The following is a 17812-nucleotide window of genomic DNA, read 5'->3' on the forward strand; positions in this document are numbered from 1 at the left end:
GCTCTACCTTCATGACGTCATGAATACACCCCTTTTTGCCCGTCTGTATCCCGCCAAAGTTACCGTGGCCTCTGGTTGTACAGATTGTATCAATGTAATAAATATATCAAGCAGGTACAATGACCAGTTTGAAACAAAAATCCCACTGCCACCAGCCAGAATAGCCAATGATTATGGAAACCATATCCAACATCTGGAGGGCTGCAGGTTTCTTGTCATCAAATAAGGGCTACTGAGTGGACTGAGAGTTGCTCTCAAGTAAGTTCTTCATAAGAGTAAGGATGCATCTAGAAATAATGCAGTTTGACCCCACCTTAAGTGCTGTAGCTTCCTTTTTATGGAATCTTTGGATTTGTAATTTAAAAGGTCTTTAGCCTTCACTGCTAGAGAGTGTTGGTGCCTCACAAAACTACAAATCCCAGGATTCTGTAAAATGGACCCATGGAAGTTACAGTGGTGTCAAACTGCTTTTCTTCTACAGTATAAATGCACACTCTGACCTAGGATGAAAAGAGAGAAGACTATATTCTTTGAAGCCTGTATCATAATTCATTTTTAAACATAAGTACTGTATAATACTCTACTATATTGAGTGAAGAAAGCTGACTGAAAGAAATTCAACTCATTTGAAATGTGGTGCTAGAACAAAGTTCTCTGGATACCATGGATTGCTAAAAAGACAAATAAATGGGTCCTAAGCAAATCAAACCTGGACTCTTGGGAAAAAATAAAATGATGAAACTGGGATTATCTCATTTTGGACACATGGTCTGATAACACGACTCACTCAAAAAGACATTAATTGAAAAGGAGAAAGACCAAATTTTTGGGAGACTGATTCAATCAAAGAAGGCAAGGACCCAAGTTTGCAAAACCTGAGCAGGGCTGTTGGTAATTTGTATCTTGGAGGTTTCCCATTCATAGGGTTGCCCTAAATTGAAGCCATCCTGATGGCATAGCAATAAACACATTGTAGATGGCAAGAATGGACCATACAAGGGACAGGATTCAGTGGTGTACTTTAACTTGAACTCACTACTTCCACCAAAAGTATTGTGGGGAGGAAATCCCCTGTTCCATCTTGCAGTCCCCAGTGAACTGTAAAAATCTGTCCCAGACAGCCGGGAAACCATCCAGGATTTTGGTCCCACAGAATAAGACGAGAAGGGAAGAAAGTCTTGATTCTGCTGGAGAAAGCAGCAGGAATACCCCATGAAGTCCTGGCCAGTCATTCCCACAGTAAAAACAGCTGATTTAGCCAATAACACACTTACCTGTTTGACAGCATAAAAGAGACGTGCATAGCAGTAAATCATGACCATGACTGGAATGGCTAAGCAGAATATGAAGAGACAGATGATATAGGACACTGACTCTGGTGTTTCAGAAGTCCATCGGACCGAACAACTGGTGCCTGCCCCCTCTAGTCCATAGCTGCTCCAGCCAACTAGAGGTGGTACAGTCCAAATCAGAGAATAAAGCCAGGAGCCACCAACTCCAAGCAGGGCTTTTTGGTAGTCAGAGCCACGTTTATTGGTGAGCGTAAGAGTGCTGTAACGTTCATAAGACAGAATGGCCAGTGAGATCAGAGATACGATGCCTGCAAAAGAAAAGAAAGAAAAGCAGAAATTTGAGAGTTAGTCTAGGTTTTCTTCACATGGCACAAGACTGGATTAGAATGTCAAGGGAAATTCATTTTGCCAATCTCTGCATTTAATATGCTAGAATCAAACAGTATATTATTCTTTTTTATTATTTATTTAATGATCTGTTTTTAAAGTTTCCAATAATTATTCTCCTATAAAGCAAATCTTCAAAAGTCAAAGGATCTGTCTCAATGGAAACACATTCCCTTTGGCAACAAGATATTCAGGGTTCTCTGAGAGCTCTGGTGCTTTACTAAATTACAAATCCCAGGATTCTATAGGCTAGAGTCATGTCAGTTAAAGCAGAGACTTGACTTTAATGTTTCTTGCAAAGACTTGAGACTCAACTTGAGGCTTGAAGATAGAGACCTGAGACTTGACTTGAGACTTGGATTAAAAGACTTGAATACATCACTGGTATTAGGTAACTTTTTTCTAATGTTACTGTAGGTCACATGGAGAATAGTTTCACAATGGACAAGTAGAATACCAATAAACATGATGCTGAACACAAGCACAGTTATTTCAGATGCCTCAAGGAAGATTCTGAACTTCATGGAATCTTCATTCTTCAGAAAGCTATACATGTTATTTGAATCACCTGAAGCTCTTAAAAGTATACTTGCTTTGTGAAGAACAGACAGCAAAGGAAGGGGTCAGGGTGGTGGACAAAACACCTGAGCTGCAGATTATTCACCCCTACCTTATAGTCAAAAAAACTAAAAAAAACACCACTTTTTTGTTTTCTACTGATAAAACAACATTGAAAGTAGTGTCTATCTAGAAAATCAGCTGTGGGTGGGTGCACTTGTCAACATTTTTAGGACTCACCACATGGTTTGCGTAATGATGACATAATCTGCTTAATATGGAAATATGCTTGCCTGGATTTTTGGAACTAGAACATGACAACCTAGATTGAGAGTGTGACTGACTGACTGAGAGGTTGTGGCTGGTCAAGTGGGGGCGGGGGGGGGGGGAGGTTATGAAACAGAAAAGCAGAACAAGCACCAGAGTGGAGGAAGGGAAAGGCCAAAAGACAGAAAAAGATTGGAGGTGGACCGAAAGGAAGAGGATCAACATTTTGGTGAAGAAGAGAAAGTTTTTTCTTACCCATGTGAAGCTAATACAGGCTGAATGATGACCATCATGAAAATTTAAAAACTATCCCCCAGTAGGGCAGAGCTGAGAAAGGACAAAGGGAGAAGGTATGACTGATAGGTTTTTAACTACCTATCTACCAGGCCGTTGAAAATATATACTCCACCTGAATCATGCCAATGTCTGTTATTATGTGCCTTCAAGTCGACTTAGACTTATGTTGGTTCTCTCATAGAGTTTTCTCCCCAAGATTTCTTCAACAGGTTTGTCATTGCTTTCTCTGAGCCTTAAAGATTATGACTTGCTCAGAGTCATTGAGAGGATATCCATGGCTCAGCAGGGATCTAACCTCTGGTCTGAAAGAGTCCTAGTTTAATTCAAGCCACTACACCATGTAGCTTCTCTGAAAGGCACTGCAATTAGAGCTTAAAATGTTAACCTTCTTTGGATCACACATCCCAGAAATCCCAGAGGCTAGTCTGGCTAAAGTCGGGGGGGGGGGGGGGGGAGATAGATTTTCAAGCTATATTTATCTTCAGAGATTATTAAATGAGGGTAAAATGTGGAACTAAAGCACAATAGTACTGTCTATGGCCGGACATTATCACATGAACTTGTGGCCGAGGCATAGATGGTCTGTGCTCCACCCATAACTATGAGACATTCTTTAATTCAAGGGGTAATCTCATGAATAGCTGCTAATAGTGCTGCCATCCTGAGAGTATAAAAAGGTATTTTACCTTTAAAAGTCAACATAGCACACTGGTTAAGAAAGTGAGCTGTAAACCAAGTAGTACTTTAATTCAGATGTTCCAGTTGTTAAAAATATACAAAACATGAGGTAGCTTTTGGCAAGCCTCAGCTCAGATCTGCAACATGGGGAAAGCAATATGGAGCTTACAGGACAACTGCAACACATGAAGTGTTGAGAAGCAATCCACAAATGCCAGTCTGTGTCATGTAGAAGTCAGAGTGCTGCCTTAGGACTGTGGAGACTGAAGTCTAGTTCTCCAGTCTACTCATTGGGTGACCTGGTCCTAATCTAACATGATTTTTGGATTTAAAAAAGTAAACATCCCTTGACATATAAGAGGCAGAGACTTTCTTGTGGGTAAATTATCAAAGAACAGGTCATTCTGGATTCTATATGGATCTTATTGCCTCTGTAGCAGCTGATTCCTTGGGTTAAGCATCAAAGTGTTATATCTCTGCCAAATCCAGGGGCTTTTTCATCCTAAGCAATTATAGCACTATGACAGCAATATCTTGTGGAATCATGAAGTCTGTGGTTTGGTGAGGCAAAAGCTCTCTGGCTGAGAGTTCTAAATGCCACACTGTAGAATTAAGGCAGTTTGATGCCACGTTAACTGTCATGGCTTCATCCTATGGAATCCTTGATTTTGTAGTTTGTTGTGGCACAAGATCTCTCTGACCAAGAAAGCTAAATACCTCACAAAACTACAACCCCCTTCCCCGAATTCCATAGCACTGAGCCATGACAGTTAAAGAGGTGTCAAATTGCATTAATTCTACAGTGTAAATCCAACCCAAGGTAGAACTGTGACAGTTAAAGCAGATCATAGTGCTAAAGGTCCCAGGTAACAGCAAGAAACATATCATTGGGCTTCTGAGAAAATATCAGCTAATTTTGCCCCCTTAAAACTCATGACTGCATCATGCATGCCCTGCAACATCATCACCACCTAAGGGCAGGAGTGTCACTTGGAACAGGACTTGTACATAAAGATACATGTTCTTAGGGCTCCCCTCACTGAAACAAATATACCTATCCACCTTGGTGTCAGTGTGTGTGTGTGTGTGTGTGTCAGTGTCAGGGCTATCTGGCAAGCTCTCAGATGCCCCCTTATATGCCCAGTACTGAAGTATACCACATGGTTGAAGAGAGTTAAGGTATTCTGGGAAAGTAATTCTTAATCTACTGCGTAGAAAGGAAGCTTTTTAGACTGGAACAGGAACCCAAATGGTAGCATTAAATTCCTATCCAGTTAACAGAAAAACAAACACTGTGGGCTCCAGCTCAAAAACAACCACAGCAGAAAGGACAAAAAAGCATTTGAAAGCTACCAGCGTCTGCTATGGATTATTTCAATATATAATTGTGGTGTTGGCTGTGAATCGATAGATGCTCTCATTTATTGATTTGCAAATCATTTAATGGTGCCCCAGTTTCAAAGGCATTTGCAGGCCCTTTCATGATTCATCCTATTTTGATATTTAGGAAAATGCCAATGCAAACAATCAAGACTAAACCTATGAGTTAAAAAAAGATGACAAACACAAGGCAAAACAAAAGCATGTATTTATCAGCAGGAGTGCTGATGAATTAAGAAGGTTCTGATTCAATGGTGAGTTCACAGGCAATGGCATCACTATGGTTAGCATCACACCCCCATTGACCTCCTCCCATACCACACCATACAGAATCCTAAGTAATATGTTTGTATTAATGTTACTCATACTGTATATCATAATTCCTATACAGTAGAGCCTCGGGTTACGAAATTAATTCGTTCCGCGGCCGCTTTCGTAACCCGAACGGCTTTCGCAAGCCGAATCCCCATAGCCGCTAATGGGGAAAAGCCGCGATTTGGTGTAAAATCGCGCCGAAAAGCACCAAAAGTTTTTTCGGGACCCGAAAAAACTTTCGTAACCCGGATCAATAATTTCCTATGGGTTTTTTTCGGGTCCCGAAAAATTCGTAACCCGGGTATTTCGTATCCCGAGGTTCCACTGTATATATATGAATGTGATGGCAATTGTTGTGACAAACCACTAGCAAAATTAAAATTATATCTTTAAATTACAATATCATATGCACAGCCTAAATGCATTTACATTTACATAATTTCACGTGGTTAAACTGAAAATTCAATAGGATGTGAAGCTTTTAAAGAAAATTTTAAAAGAGAAAAAGATTGTTTTAAACATTGAGGCTTCTCCTTTCTCTGTCCACTGAACCTCAGCCCACCCATGTCTTCTCTTTTGCTAAGCTCCATAGCACATTTTTGCCAAAAGGCAGACATTTGGGGAGCAGTGGTATCACTATCCTTAGGATGTCACCTGATGTGGTATGCATCCCACAAACATACCCACACCTAGTGATGCCCCAGTTCATGGGAAGTAAAGTTATATTCTAAATTCATTCTAGAAAAGCAACAGCATCTAATATGAGGTAGATGAGTGCTCTGAAACATTCAAAGTAACTCCATCCCAGTGCATTATCTAGGGCCATGTCCATACTGAAAAACAAGCTTACTATCAGTTTCTGATTTCACAGGGAGAATGAGCTGTCCACACAACTGGTACCCATAACAGGCTGATACTGGCAGCACTATCCACACACTTCCCAGGGTCAGCACCTTGCCAGGCCCAGAGTATCTCTTCCTGACCTCTTCTACCTGCCAACACTCCTACCCCCATCCCTGCAATGGCATGCAGTCCACAGGCACAAGGGATTGTCCAGAGTTGCTAGCCTGATTTGGAGAAACAGGGACTTTTTTTACTGCAGAGAATCACCCTGGAGTGTGGATTGGAACCATTATGGCCCCATGCATCCTATAAATGGGTCAGTGCGGGGATAGGGAAGGAACATTTTTTTTCCTCCATGCAAATATGGCTGAGCTGCATCCTTATTTACAAGAATCCTGAAAAGTAAATCAATGCTATTATCTTCCATAAGGCAGACTGAAGCTGGGAAAAAGTAACCTCTTTGAGGTGAGCTTCTGGCAGTAAACTCCCTGTGATGCAGCTTAATCACCACACAACTCCAGTTTTCTATCATGCTGAACAACTATTTGGAGCAGAACTGCATGTCTTACTCTGGCTTTCTCTTCCAGACAAATAATATGCACATTTTCTGATATGTCTGTGCATTGGCAACTCCAGCAACTGAACTGGTGAAATGGAATGCATGTGTCCATGTGGATCACATTAGAATTTGAAATTTCCAGTAGAAACCTGGATCCACATACACATATGGCCCCTGGATGGACAAGGGTATCTGCACTATCATACAATTTTCTCACTACCACCTAGGACTTCTTGTTATAAAAAAAAGCATGGTAAGACAACAGAGCGTGTCTACTCCATCCTCATATTACAGGGACATCTGCCTCAGCCTTATTTCACCTTTATTGCTTAAATACCAAGGACACACCAGTCAATTTTATACTTCTCTGTTGCTTTCAGATATCAACAATGATACAACATGATGTTGTCAGATTTTGTGCAGCTGCAGTTAAAATTCATCAGGCAATGACATCTACAGCAGACTAGTACCAATCTTGTCTTGCTATACTGGAATCTGAAAGAATACTTTAAATACTGTTTATAAACTGTGTTTTTACCTTCTTTTATTCTGTATCCCCTTTTTACCTGTGTTGGTCTATGACCGTAATAAAGATGCTATGGTAGGGTGTTTTATTTTTACTACTCAGGACACTCAATATGAGCAATGTGGCACTTGTTCTCTCTTAATTGATCACTGCTTTGATTAGTACTTGTAGTCTTCCCTTTTAATGATTATTTTTTGCAATAATCAATTCAACTTTTTTGTATGGAATTTGCTTATATGAAAGATGCATTTATTCGTTTAAAAAAATGCAACCAGCCTTTCCATATTTTGTTCAAGTGACAACAAACCAAACCAATACGCAGTGATAAAGTCAGTGTCACTTTACCAGGGCTACTTTAGTTCTTTCTATCACAACCTAAGCTCCAGACCAATAGCCAAAGTTTTAAAAAAAGATAATGAGAAGATATTATAAATGAAGTGGGGAATTTGCTTGAGAGGTAGCATTTCTCAGCTCTTCCATACTACAGAAATGAAACAGTTTGACACCACTTTGACTGTCATGGCTCCATCATGTGGAATTTGTAATTTGGTGAGGTAGTCATCCTGGTCTGTAAGGCTGTAACCAAACTACAAATCCCAGGTTCCTGTAGGCTACAGTCTGAAATATGGATATACCTCCTGTAAGGTTAACACCCCCCTGCCCCAAACATGATCTTTTAACAAAGGACAAGACAACTGGTGTGTTTGGGAGTAAAGCTCCTCCTCCCAAACCTATCAGATGTACGGTAAGCCACACCATGCTGTCACTGAATTTGACACTCAGTGGCATCAGAATAGAGTGTATTCTGATGTCACTGAGTGACATAAAACAGAGTGTATTTGTGACATAAAATAATGAGCTCTCTGCTTATTTTAAGAAGAACTAAATTTATTACAGCACAATTGTCCTTTAAAATGCATTTTCTGTGCACCTTGCAGAAGCATGTTTGGTTTTGCCACTGCTACATATACCACTTTAATATCAAAAAGGGAAAACATTTACTCACCTTCAAAAAGTGGTCAGAAAGTAGATCAAGGATGAATCTGCACTGTAGAAATAATGCAGTTTGACACCATTTTAACTGCCATGGCACTATCTTAAAGAATCTTGGGATTTGTAGTTTTATGAGGCATCAGCATTCTTTGGCAGAGAAAGACCTTGTAAATCTACAAATTCCAGGATTTCGTAGGATGGAACTGAAGCACTTAAAGTGGTGTTAAACGGGATTATTTCTACAGTGTAGATTCCTGCCTCTACCCCCACCCCCAGATGCAGTGGCCCAAAACAGACAGGCTGAAAGCGCAGTTCCAGCACCTTCTTATGTACCTTCCTATATTTCCTTCTGTGTGTTTATGTGCTTTCAAGTTGCCTGACGTATGCTGAGCTCATGAATTTCATAGGGTTGTCCTAGGCAAGGAAAACTCAGAGCAGTTTTTGCCAGCTTCTTCCTCTGAAATATATATAGCTGACAGTACCTGGTATTCATTTATGGTTTCCCATGCAGGTACTAACCAGGACTAATACTGCTTAACTTGCACAATCAGAAAGGATCTTGTGCATTTAGGGTATTTCTCTACAAAATAAAAAATTTCTTTCTGCCTACATACCTGTCTCTCAGGGTATACTGTATGTTGGTATTTTTGTCACTAAACCATAATCAATATCGCATTACACTGGCAAAATCAAATGGAGAAAAAGCAAGGGAAAAGAAACAACTAACAATGGATGGAACGAAGTCACAGCTAACTCTGATGAAAAGTGATAATCATATAAATCACAGTCTGCAATCTGTAGAATTTCCAGCGAGACCTCTTTTTGTCAAACAGCATATTGGAAGTATAACACAGAACAATCACTACTTCTTGAGTATCCTGAGAGTAAACTGATAGGATATTTTTAACACTGATAATAAACAACTAGTCTAAACAAGGCAAGAAAGTTCAGTCTGCGCTATGATGAACTTTTCACTGGTAAAAGAAAAAGAAATTCTTTATCTGCATAGAATTTATTTCAAGGAAACCAAATTAATTTTTGAAGGTTTTGAAGGTGAATAGATTAGAAGGGAACTGTTGCCTTTTTATTTAAAATGTCTAATAAAATAGTAATTTTGCAGTTTGGGTAGACTCCTGCACTACACTCCAATATATACTGTGTGTGTATGTGTATATATACACACACCAACACATGCCTTAAAATCTGTGGAGAGAGCTTTCCTTCAGTCCCATCACCTTCACAGGTGTGGTTGGTGAGGACTCGAGAAAGAGCTTTCCCTGTGGCTGCTCCTAAGCTGTGGAATTCACTTTCACCAAAAGCTCAGTCGCCCCCCTCCCTGTTCTCTTTCCGTTGGCAGAAGACATTTTTATTTAAGGAAGCATTTGGTGACATCAGCAAGAGCTTTTAATAGGGAAGGGGTGTAGTTTGGTGTTGTTTTTTTTTAATTATTTCATCATGTTTAAAATTCCTTTTAATGCAGTTTTAACTTGTATTTTCAACTTAGTTTATTTGAGGTTTAACTTTTATATTAAACGTTTTTAATAATACTGTGTGCAATATAAATTAAAATCATGATGGTGATGATGGATGCTCAGGGTTTAACCATGGCTAGGAGTGCATTTCCACAATTAGAAATGCGTCTGTTCCTAAGAGCATCTGACGTGGCTACAGTGATGAATACCTTACTGTAACATGTTCTACACAGGGCTCTTTCAAGAATATTCTTAAACTTCAGCTGTCTGAAACAGCTATGGCTTGGTCAGTAATGAAAGCTCCTTGTTTACAACTGGGTACTAGCCTGCTTCTAAGAACAAGTCATAGTGTTGGTTATGACCTATACAACCCAAGTCCAACTGCCTGAATGGCCATCTCCTCCCATATGCCATAGCAATAAAATCTTTGAGGAAAGTACTTTTCTAAATCCTACTGCTTTCAAATGCATGTTTGTTAAGACACACAGAAGAGGGCCTTCTCAGTGGCTGCTCCTAGATTTTGGAACTCCCTTCCTAGGAATGCTAGGTTGGCTCTTTCCTCCAAGAAAATTTTCTTTCTGTTGCAGGAGGCTTTAGAGAACTGCTTAAGTTACATGTAAGGGTCCTTTCTAAATGTGCTATACTACTCTATTCTTTGCTTTCAAACTCATTTTAAATGGCTTAAATTCTAGGGATGGTTTAGTACTATTTTAATCTTAACTATTTGCATGTTTGTTAGTTACCTGTTTTCCTTAAATTTATTTTTTTTCTTAAAAGACACCTTGAATCCCAGTTTTGTGGAAAAGACAGAGTACAAATAAAAACGATGATATTAGTTTTCCCATCTGTGAAAAAATATTTTCATAATCTCACTTTGTAAAGTAGGAATGAGTTATTTATGGTCAAACCTAAGGTTTGTAACAGTTTCAAAGAAGTGCTCTAAACTACTGAGTTACCAGCTGACATGTGAACATAAAATATTAACATGTTCAGTGTCACTTTAAAAGTGATTGGTTCAAAACCCTCTTATAGCTTGGTCCGATAATTCTTAGATTGTTGAAAAAGAGAGAGAGAGACCAGATTTTTAAGCTTGGCACCAAAACATGCCTGACATCTATTTGCAAGAGGTGCTATATTCCATACCTGCATAGAAAGCTATAGGGAACACAGATTTCCCTGTCCACAGGGAAATGGTCTCTATGGCCCAAGACGGATGGGACAAAAAGGGCGTGGTGGCAGCGATACTACAGTTCCGGACCGCACAGCAACCACACAGTCCAGAACCCTAGTATGTTATGGCGGCAGCCTGATGGTGGAGTCCTGTCCACACGGGTGCCACCATCTTGACTGGCGCACTCGTAATGTTCGCCCGGCAACCGAAAAAGAACCCAGTTTTTCCAGGTACTTTTTACTACAAAGGGATGCCATGCAGTTTGGCGGCCATGGCGTCCCTCCGGAGGGAAACAGGCCATTGCCAGACTGCCCTTTGGGGGAGGTCTGTCCAGGGCCTATATGATGAATATGTCTTTACCTGGCATTTTTTCATTTGTAAAATGTCAAGGGAGAGAATTTATTAAGCATGAAAGAAGAGACGCATATGTAATATTTCTGGAAAAGACACAGAGAGTTAAATACAATTTGGATGGATACTTCCCTGCTTTTCTGCTTGAGCACACTTTAGCATTCTGGAAATGGCCATAAGTCACTGGCTGAACATATGCATAAGGTCACAAACCTCAACCAAATGTTTCTCCAGCTGGCCTTCCTAATTAAAAGAAAGAAGAACAGCAAGAAAATTCTGCTGTCCAGTCTGAAACCTCTGAGTGTACCAGTTGGGAGTATCTAGTATGTACAAGATCAGTAACAATATTACTCCAGCAGGATCTTTCATGATGAGGCTTTTTAAAATTAGCTTTTATGTAATTGCTACTTGTCGCTTTTAATATTTTTGTGCAATAATTGTGTTAAGTATTTTAATCATGATTTCACTTTCTTAGAACTACCATTTAGTATCTAAAGGATTAGTGCTTCTTACGATAGCCGTCAGGAACTGGCAGTTCTTTTTTCCCAAAATGCCAGGGACCAGCACTTTATTTGTTTCCATTGACTACAACTGTTTTTTTCTTTCCTGGAAACTTGCCACAGAGTGGTGACCACCACTTTGAGTAGCACTGTTTTAGAATATACCTTTTTAGAAACTTATTATCCTTTTTTTTTCCTTTGCTACTGGAGCAGTTTAACTTTAAACTTATTTACTTAAATGTTACTTAATGTTATATGTCATTTCTGTTGTTACTGCTGGGGTTTTTAAAATTGCTATTACATTGTTGGTGTCACTGGGTGTTTTCTATGGAGCTTTACAACTACTTTCAGCTGCTGATTGCATTTTTATATGTCTGAAACTGCCTTTCATGTGCTCTGTTCTGGAACTCGGTGTAAACAGATGGTACACAGCAAATCAGCATGAGCCCTTTGTTCCCCTCACAGCCAATGGTAGAATTGGGTCCCTGAACTAATTCTATCCAGACTGTCCCCAGCCAGCAATTCAATTCCCCATGGGGCCCTGGATTGGTCTGCACTTCCTCCAGGTGAGACTGACAGATAATGGACTCCCACAAGATGTATAGTGCAGAAGCAATCAAAGTGACCCATAGCTATTAAAACTGTGCAAGCAAGTTAGTAACAGAACAAAATTCACTCTTCAAGTTTCCAGCCTGTTATATCTCTTCCCAGCCTCAAATTACCAAGCTACTGCAAAACAAGGATGCTAATAGTTGTTAACTCTTAACCACCATTGGACAGCTGTTCATGATTTGCCATGATACTAATGAGGACTCTAAAAACCATCTACACGGTGGCAGTGGCCCAACTCACTACATTAGGTTTGACCCTAAAGGGCAGCCTAAAAGTATTTTGAATATAAAGTATTAATAATTGTATTATTACTGCCTTATTTGTATGGTTTATAAGCTTTAAAAGTCTATTTGTAGCAAGGTAGGACAGAATGATGGAAAAAAGAAATGATAATGATAATATTAAAAAATAAGGCAGGTTTCATATGTTGGCATTAAAAGTAAAGAACAAAAGGAAAACTGTTCCAGCCCTTAGGGCCTACAGAAATGTTTTGTCACATGGTTGATAGTGCTCCATATAATTTTTAGTAGATATGTGACAGCTGTACTGCAAAGCATTAACTATCAATGATGCATGCAGGTAGAAATGGTGGTTCAGTTTATTTAGATGTATTGATAGAGCTTCTGTCAAATGCTGCAGAATCTTGAACAAAGGGGTATAAAATGTGCTCTTCACACATGCCAAATTCACCTCATGCCAACTGAATTAGGATCCTGTCCTTTGTGTATACAATTTGCACACTGCCAGAGCAGGATCTGTAAAGCAAAATGAGGAGATACACTGGGGGCCCATAGTATCTGCTGGGGTTTGGTACCAGGACCCCCTTCTCCTGTGGATAACAAATCCATGGATGCTTAAGTCACATTAAATACAGTGGCATAGTAAAATGGTGTTCCCCATGTAAAATGGCAAAATCACAGTTTGCTTTTTGGTATTTAGATTTTTTAAAAATATTTTCAAACCATGGATGGTTAAATCCATGGATATGGAAGGCCACCTGTACTCCACTGCCTGCCCAAAGTGTCCCATAGATACACAACTGAAAAGAGGATGACAGCAATTTAAGACAGCAGTGTAATGTGCTGAGACAAGAGAACTAGAAGAGGCAGGTGAAAATGAGTGATGACATATCTTCAGAGGCAAAAAGTGATGTGGTATGATGTGAAGGTGATAATGAGAGAAGCAAAGGTGACAACGTTCATATTTGTACTACAAATGTACATTGGTTTTACAGGCTAGAAACTATAGTTGGTAAGAGTGGTGTTAATTCTGTACGTTTCCTAACTTCCTTTTCAGAAGTGTATTTCTTAGGGTGCCTTGAGAAAATTATTTTACAAACTAGTACAGGTATACCTCAGTTAATAAAGTTAATTGTTCCATTAAACTTCTGTTAAATTAACTGTCCAATTCCTACACAATACTTCCTTAACAGAAAAACTGGTACCAGGGGTAGAATGGAAAGAATAGGGATAGGTTCCTATACCACAAAAAAAGAACAGTTCAGCATGTTTCAAAAAAGTTTTTATTCAAAGCTAGCTGCATACGCATGGGAAATGAAACAACCAGGTCAGGTAAGCCTTGCATAAGCAAACAAAAACATTTTGAGTTTTCTACAGACCCCTTGAAAGCTTCTTTCAAAATGCATCCAGGGATTTTTTTCTTTCTTTTACCAGACTCTGCTCTTTTGATTTCTATTTTGATGACTAAACATATAGCACAATGCTTTTTTTTAATTTTAAAAAACATGCTAAAAGTAGCTGGGGAGGCTGGCTAATTCGCTTTCCCACTTTCCCTCTGGTTGGCTTTTCATGCATGGTCTAGAGACAGCTGCTGTTACTTTGCCAGTTGTAGGCAGGCACACTCAATTAGAGTAGGTCTGGTTGTAAAACATCAAATTCTTTCCCAGCTCAAGCTTTATTATACTATTTATTGCAGATGTGCTGCTGCAACCTGACAACTGAAAGTCTGTGCTTCTCCAGTTCTCCTCCCAATTCCAATGATGTTTATAAAAAAAAAACTTTCTGCTAGAAAGAGGACAAGAAGGAATGATGAGGATCTGAGTGAGCAGGAAAAGACTTTTGTCAGATGTTTTAACTGAGGTGTGCCTGTACAAAACTTACATCTCCAGGAAATGCCAATTTTTGTATGGTTTTTCCCATTACTTTTACATATTTGTTAAGATACTGATACAGTTTGCCCTCCAAATCCACAGCTTTGAAAATATTTTTTAAAATACATATTTTTTTTAAAAAAAAACTTTGATTTTGCCATATATGAGGCACCATTTTACTACACCACTGTATATAATGGGACTTGAGCATCCACTGATTTTGGTATCCACGGGTGGTCCTGGAACCAAACCCCAGCAGATACCAAGAGCCAACCGTACTTGCATAAGGTATTTGGATTTTTTTTCTCCTTTTAAATTTGAGCTTGGATTTTTAATAAAACAAAAAATAGGTGCTCTATTGCAGGCTGAACAGAACCAGAGTCCTAAGAAACAGATCAAGTGAAATTAAGGTGACCTACTCTCAAAGGAAGAGCTATATTTCTGGAGCTGTAGCAATAGGTACAAGGCCCTTTATCATGTCTGGTTTTAGGCAAAAGTCCATTCATCATCCTGCTTTAGGCAAGTCACGTGTCACAACATCTGGTTAAATAGGCCAGATGCAAAAACTCCAAACTTCAGAATATCTCACAGGAAAGGTCCGGCTCGCAGAGAGGTTTTACATCTGATGCTTATTTTTCAAGATTCATTTTAGTGATCGTCGTTCAAGTTATATTTATGCCCCACCATGTCATTCCATATCACATTCTTAACAGGTATACAAAATATGCCACTTGCTACAACTTCAAAATATAGTTCAAAATATAAAAAGATTTCTTACGCAAAGTGAAAATACAGACGCTTTTTGTTCTTGTTTATTTGTTCATACATAAGCATGATTGGCTGAGTTTAGACTTGTTCTCTTTTTATTAAAAACACACTGCACATCCTATTTCTGCACTTAATCCTCTTATATATATTTAGGTTTTGTTTTTAGCTGTTTACTACTTACTACATGTAAATGTCTTTTGTTTATTATTAATATGCTTTGATGTTTTGTCATCCCCTTCTTTTCTTTATACTCATCTGCCCCATTGTTTCTGTACTGTCTTTGGATGCAACAGCTTCAAACAATGCTGTGCTTTGACCAAAAACCATTCTCTAAGGGTTTTTGGTCAAGAGGTTCTTCTCCTTGATACACGTAATTTCCTATGTATTTTCCCTTGAACAAGTGCAACAATTTGTATTTTTCATTCCTCATAGTATGTCCAAAGTATTCAAGCTCGCTGCATTTTATGATTTCCTCATCTTCATTCATTTTCCTTAACTCTGCTTCATTGGTTACCCTCTCAGATCAAGAAAGGCTTAATGTGCTGTGATAAATCCACTTTTCCAGTGTTTTGTTTAAATAAAAGCCTGTGTTGCAGTCCTACTTCCCAGATCATACACCTAGACCTCCTAAGCAAGCATCCTTGAAAACAGTGCAGAGGGGTGTGCTTTAGATCTACAAGCTGTATGGAAAGTGTAGTGTAAATGTCCTGCTCAGCCAAATAGCTGCACTATTTTGTTCAAACAATTGTTGCTTTCATTTATAATTAAACTAAAATAAACTTCATGTTTGATACATGGACTGATAATCTCAGGGGGTTTTATACTAACTAGAAATCTCTTAGCTGAATTTCACTTCACTGGATGATTTACAAGCACTAGTCCAGTGATTTCCAAAGTGGGTGGGTATGCCTCCTCAGGGGCAGTGGAAAGATTGAGGTGGTGAGGGGGAAAGGGGGCAGCGGGGGGGGGCATGATGGGAAATGGGGATGGCAAGGAGTTGATGGGGGGCTTTCAGTCAAAGTATTGGTGCACAAGAAAGACGAGGGAATCCAAGGCGCGTTACAGACCGCCCAAAACGGGTGGTCTCGCGCCGCTGCCGGTTGCTGCATCCGGGAACCGCAGCAGCCAAACCACGTGGTTCCCGGGCGCAGCAAGAAAGAAGCACCAAAATGGCGCTTCTTCCTGCGCCCTGGAAGTGGTGCTGCAAGGCGCAAGACACGCACTCGCGGCGCCACTTCTGGCACGCGACATCCGGACACTGCACATCCGCGACGTCAAAATGGCGGCGCCCATCTGTATGCGGCGCTGCCGCCATTTTGATGTACTTGTTACGCGCGAGGGGCAAGGAGCATCAGGAAGCGCCGCCCCTCGAGCGTAACGACAGCATCTCATTTGTCCCAAGAGTCTTTAGGACCATGGTGGAGCTGAGACTTGCATGAAACTTTTATCAAGGGTCCCTTAAAACCACTGCACAATAGTGATTGCTTTGTGTGGTGGTGTCTCCCTCTCTTCACCTCCTCTCATGAACTCAGTCCCTTAGCCACATCTTTCAATAACAGAGGCAGTTGGAAAATTCTCTCAAGGCTTGAGTGTATAGCATCTCTTCTGTGGCTTGGAGCATCACCATTTTGGGGTAGCAGAGAGGATGAAAGAAGAGGTAGCAGAATAAACAATGTTTTTAGGGGGGAACACTTGAAGCTGTATGGGAAAGGAATGTTTCTAGGGAAGGAAAGGGAAGAGTATCTGGGGTCAGTTCTTGGGAAAAGCTCTTTGCCTTGGAGCAGCCCCAGTAGGTAAAATCTCTCTCTTTCCCTATCCATGCCAGTCTTCACTCCAGAGCATGTGGCCTCTGTAAACCCCTTACATATACACCAGCTATGCCCCTGTCCACTCCAGTGAAGAAAGATTGAGGGTCCTTCCTCACTGGGGAGAAACTTCTTCCTTTGCACTGAGCAGCTGGCTGAGCAGCAATCAAGGGGTCTCATGCCTGCACTCGGCTTTTCCACAAGGCAACAGCATCAACAGGACTGGTATCACCTGGTGCGATAACTCATGGTGTGACTCCTCCCCACTGACCTCTCCCCTACCAGACCATACAGAATCCTTAATTATGTTTTTGTTCTAATATTACACCTTAATAATTCCACATATCACTGAATGCAATAGCAATAGTTGTGACATAAACAACTCCTAAACAATGTTTTCATTTTCCTAACTCCTAAAGCTGGAGGCTGCTGTCTCCCATTCACACAAGAGACTCCAGCTTCATGAGTGGGATGCGGAAGGAATATAGGGATTGTTCCTCTCTTTATTCCCAAAGCAGAAGGGTGCTGTAAGATGGGAGACAACAGCATCCAGCTTTGGGAGTTGGGTAAAGGAGGAATCCAGGAATTCTTCCTCCTCTTAATTACCAAAGCAAAAATCTGTTGTTAGAATGGGAGATAGCAGCCTCCAGCTTTGGGAGTGAGGTGCAGGAGGAATCCAGGATTCTTCCTCCTCTTCATTCCCGAAACAGAAGGCTGGAGGAAGCAGCCTCCAGTTCTTGAAACAAGAAGCAGAAATTACACAGCAGCTTTTTGCTTTGGGACTTAAGAAGAGGAAGAATCCCTGGATTCCTCTTGCACTCCACTCCCAAAGCTGGAGGCTCTTGTGTCAATGGACATTATCACACAGGGGAAAAAGAAGGAAGAAAAAGACAAAATCCCAGGATAATTGTACAATCAGGCATCAGAT

At 40.2% G+C, this 17812-nt stretch overlaps 1 protein-coding gene across 2 annotated transcripts in view; it reads right to left on the reverse strand.

The window, feature by feature from the left end:
• LOC149319250 (parapinopsin-like) overlaps nt 1–17812 on the reverse strand; it is a 107158-nt gene that overhangs the window by 70443 nt on the left and 18903 nt on the right. For both annotated transcript variants that reach the window (XM_089511376.1, XM_089511377.1), the window contains exon 3: nt 1275–1600. In XM_089511376.1, coding sequence (XP_089367502.1) covers nt 1275–1600 — 326 coding nt within the window. The remainder of the gene's footprint in view (nt 1–1274; nt 1601–17812) is intronic.

The sequence above is a fragment of the Sceloporus occidentalis genome, unplaced genomic scaffold, assembly GCF_023333645.1.
Source record: "Sceloporus occidentalis isolate IW3139 unplaced genomic scaffold, rSceOcc1.0.p SCAF_2, whole genome shotgun sequence".
In the NCBI taxonomy this organism is placed as follows: domain Eukaryota; kingdom Metazoa; phylum Chordata; class Lepidosauria; order Squamata; family Phrynosomatidae; genus Sceloporus; species Sceloporus occidentalis.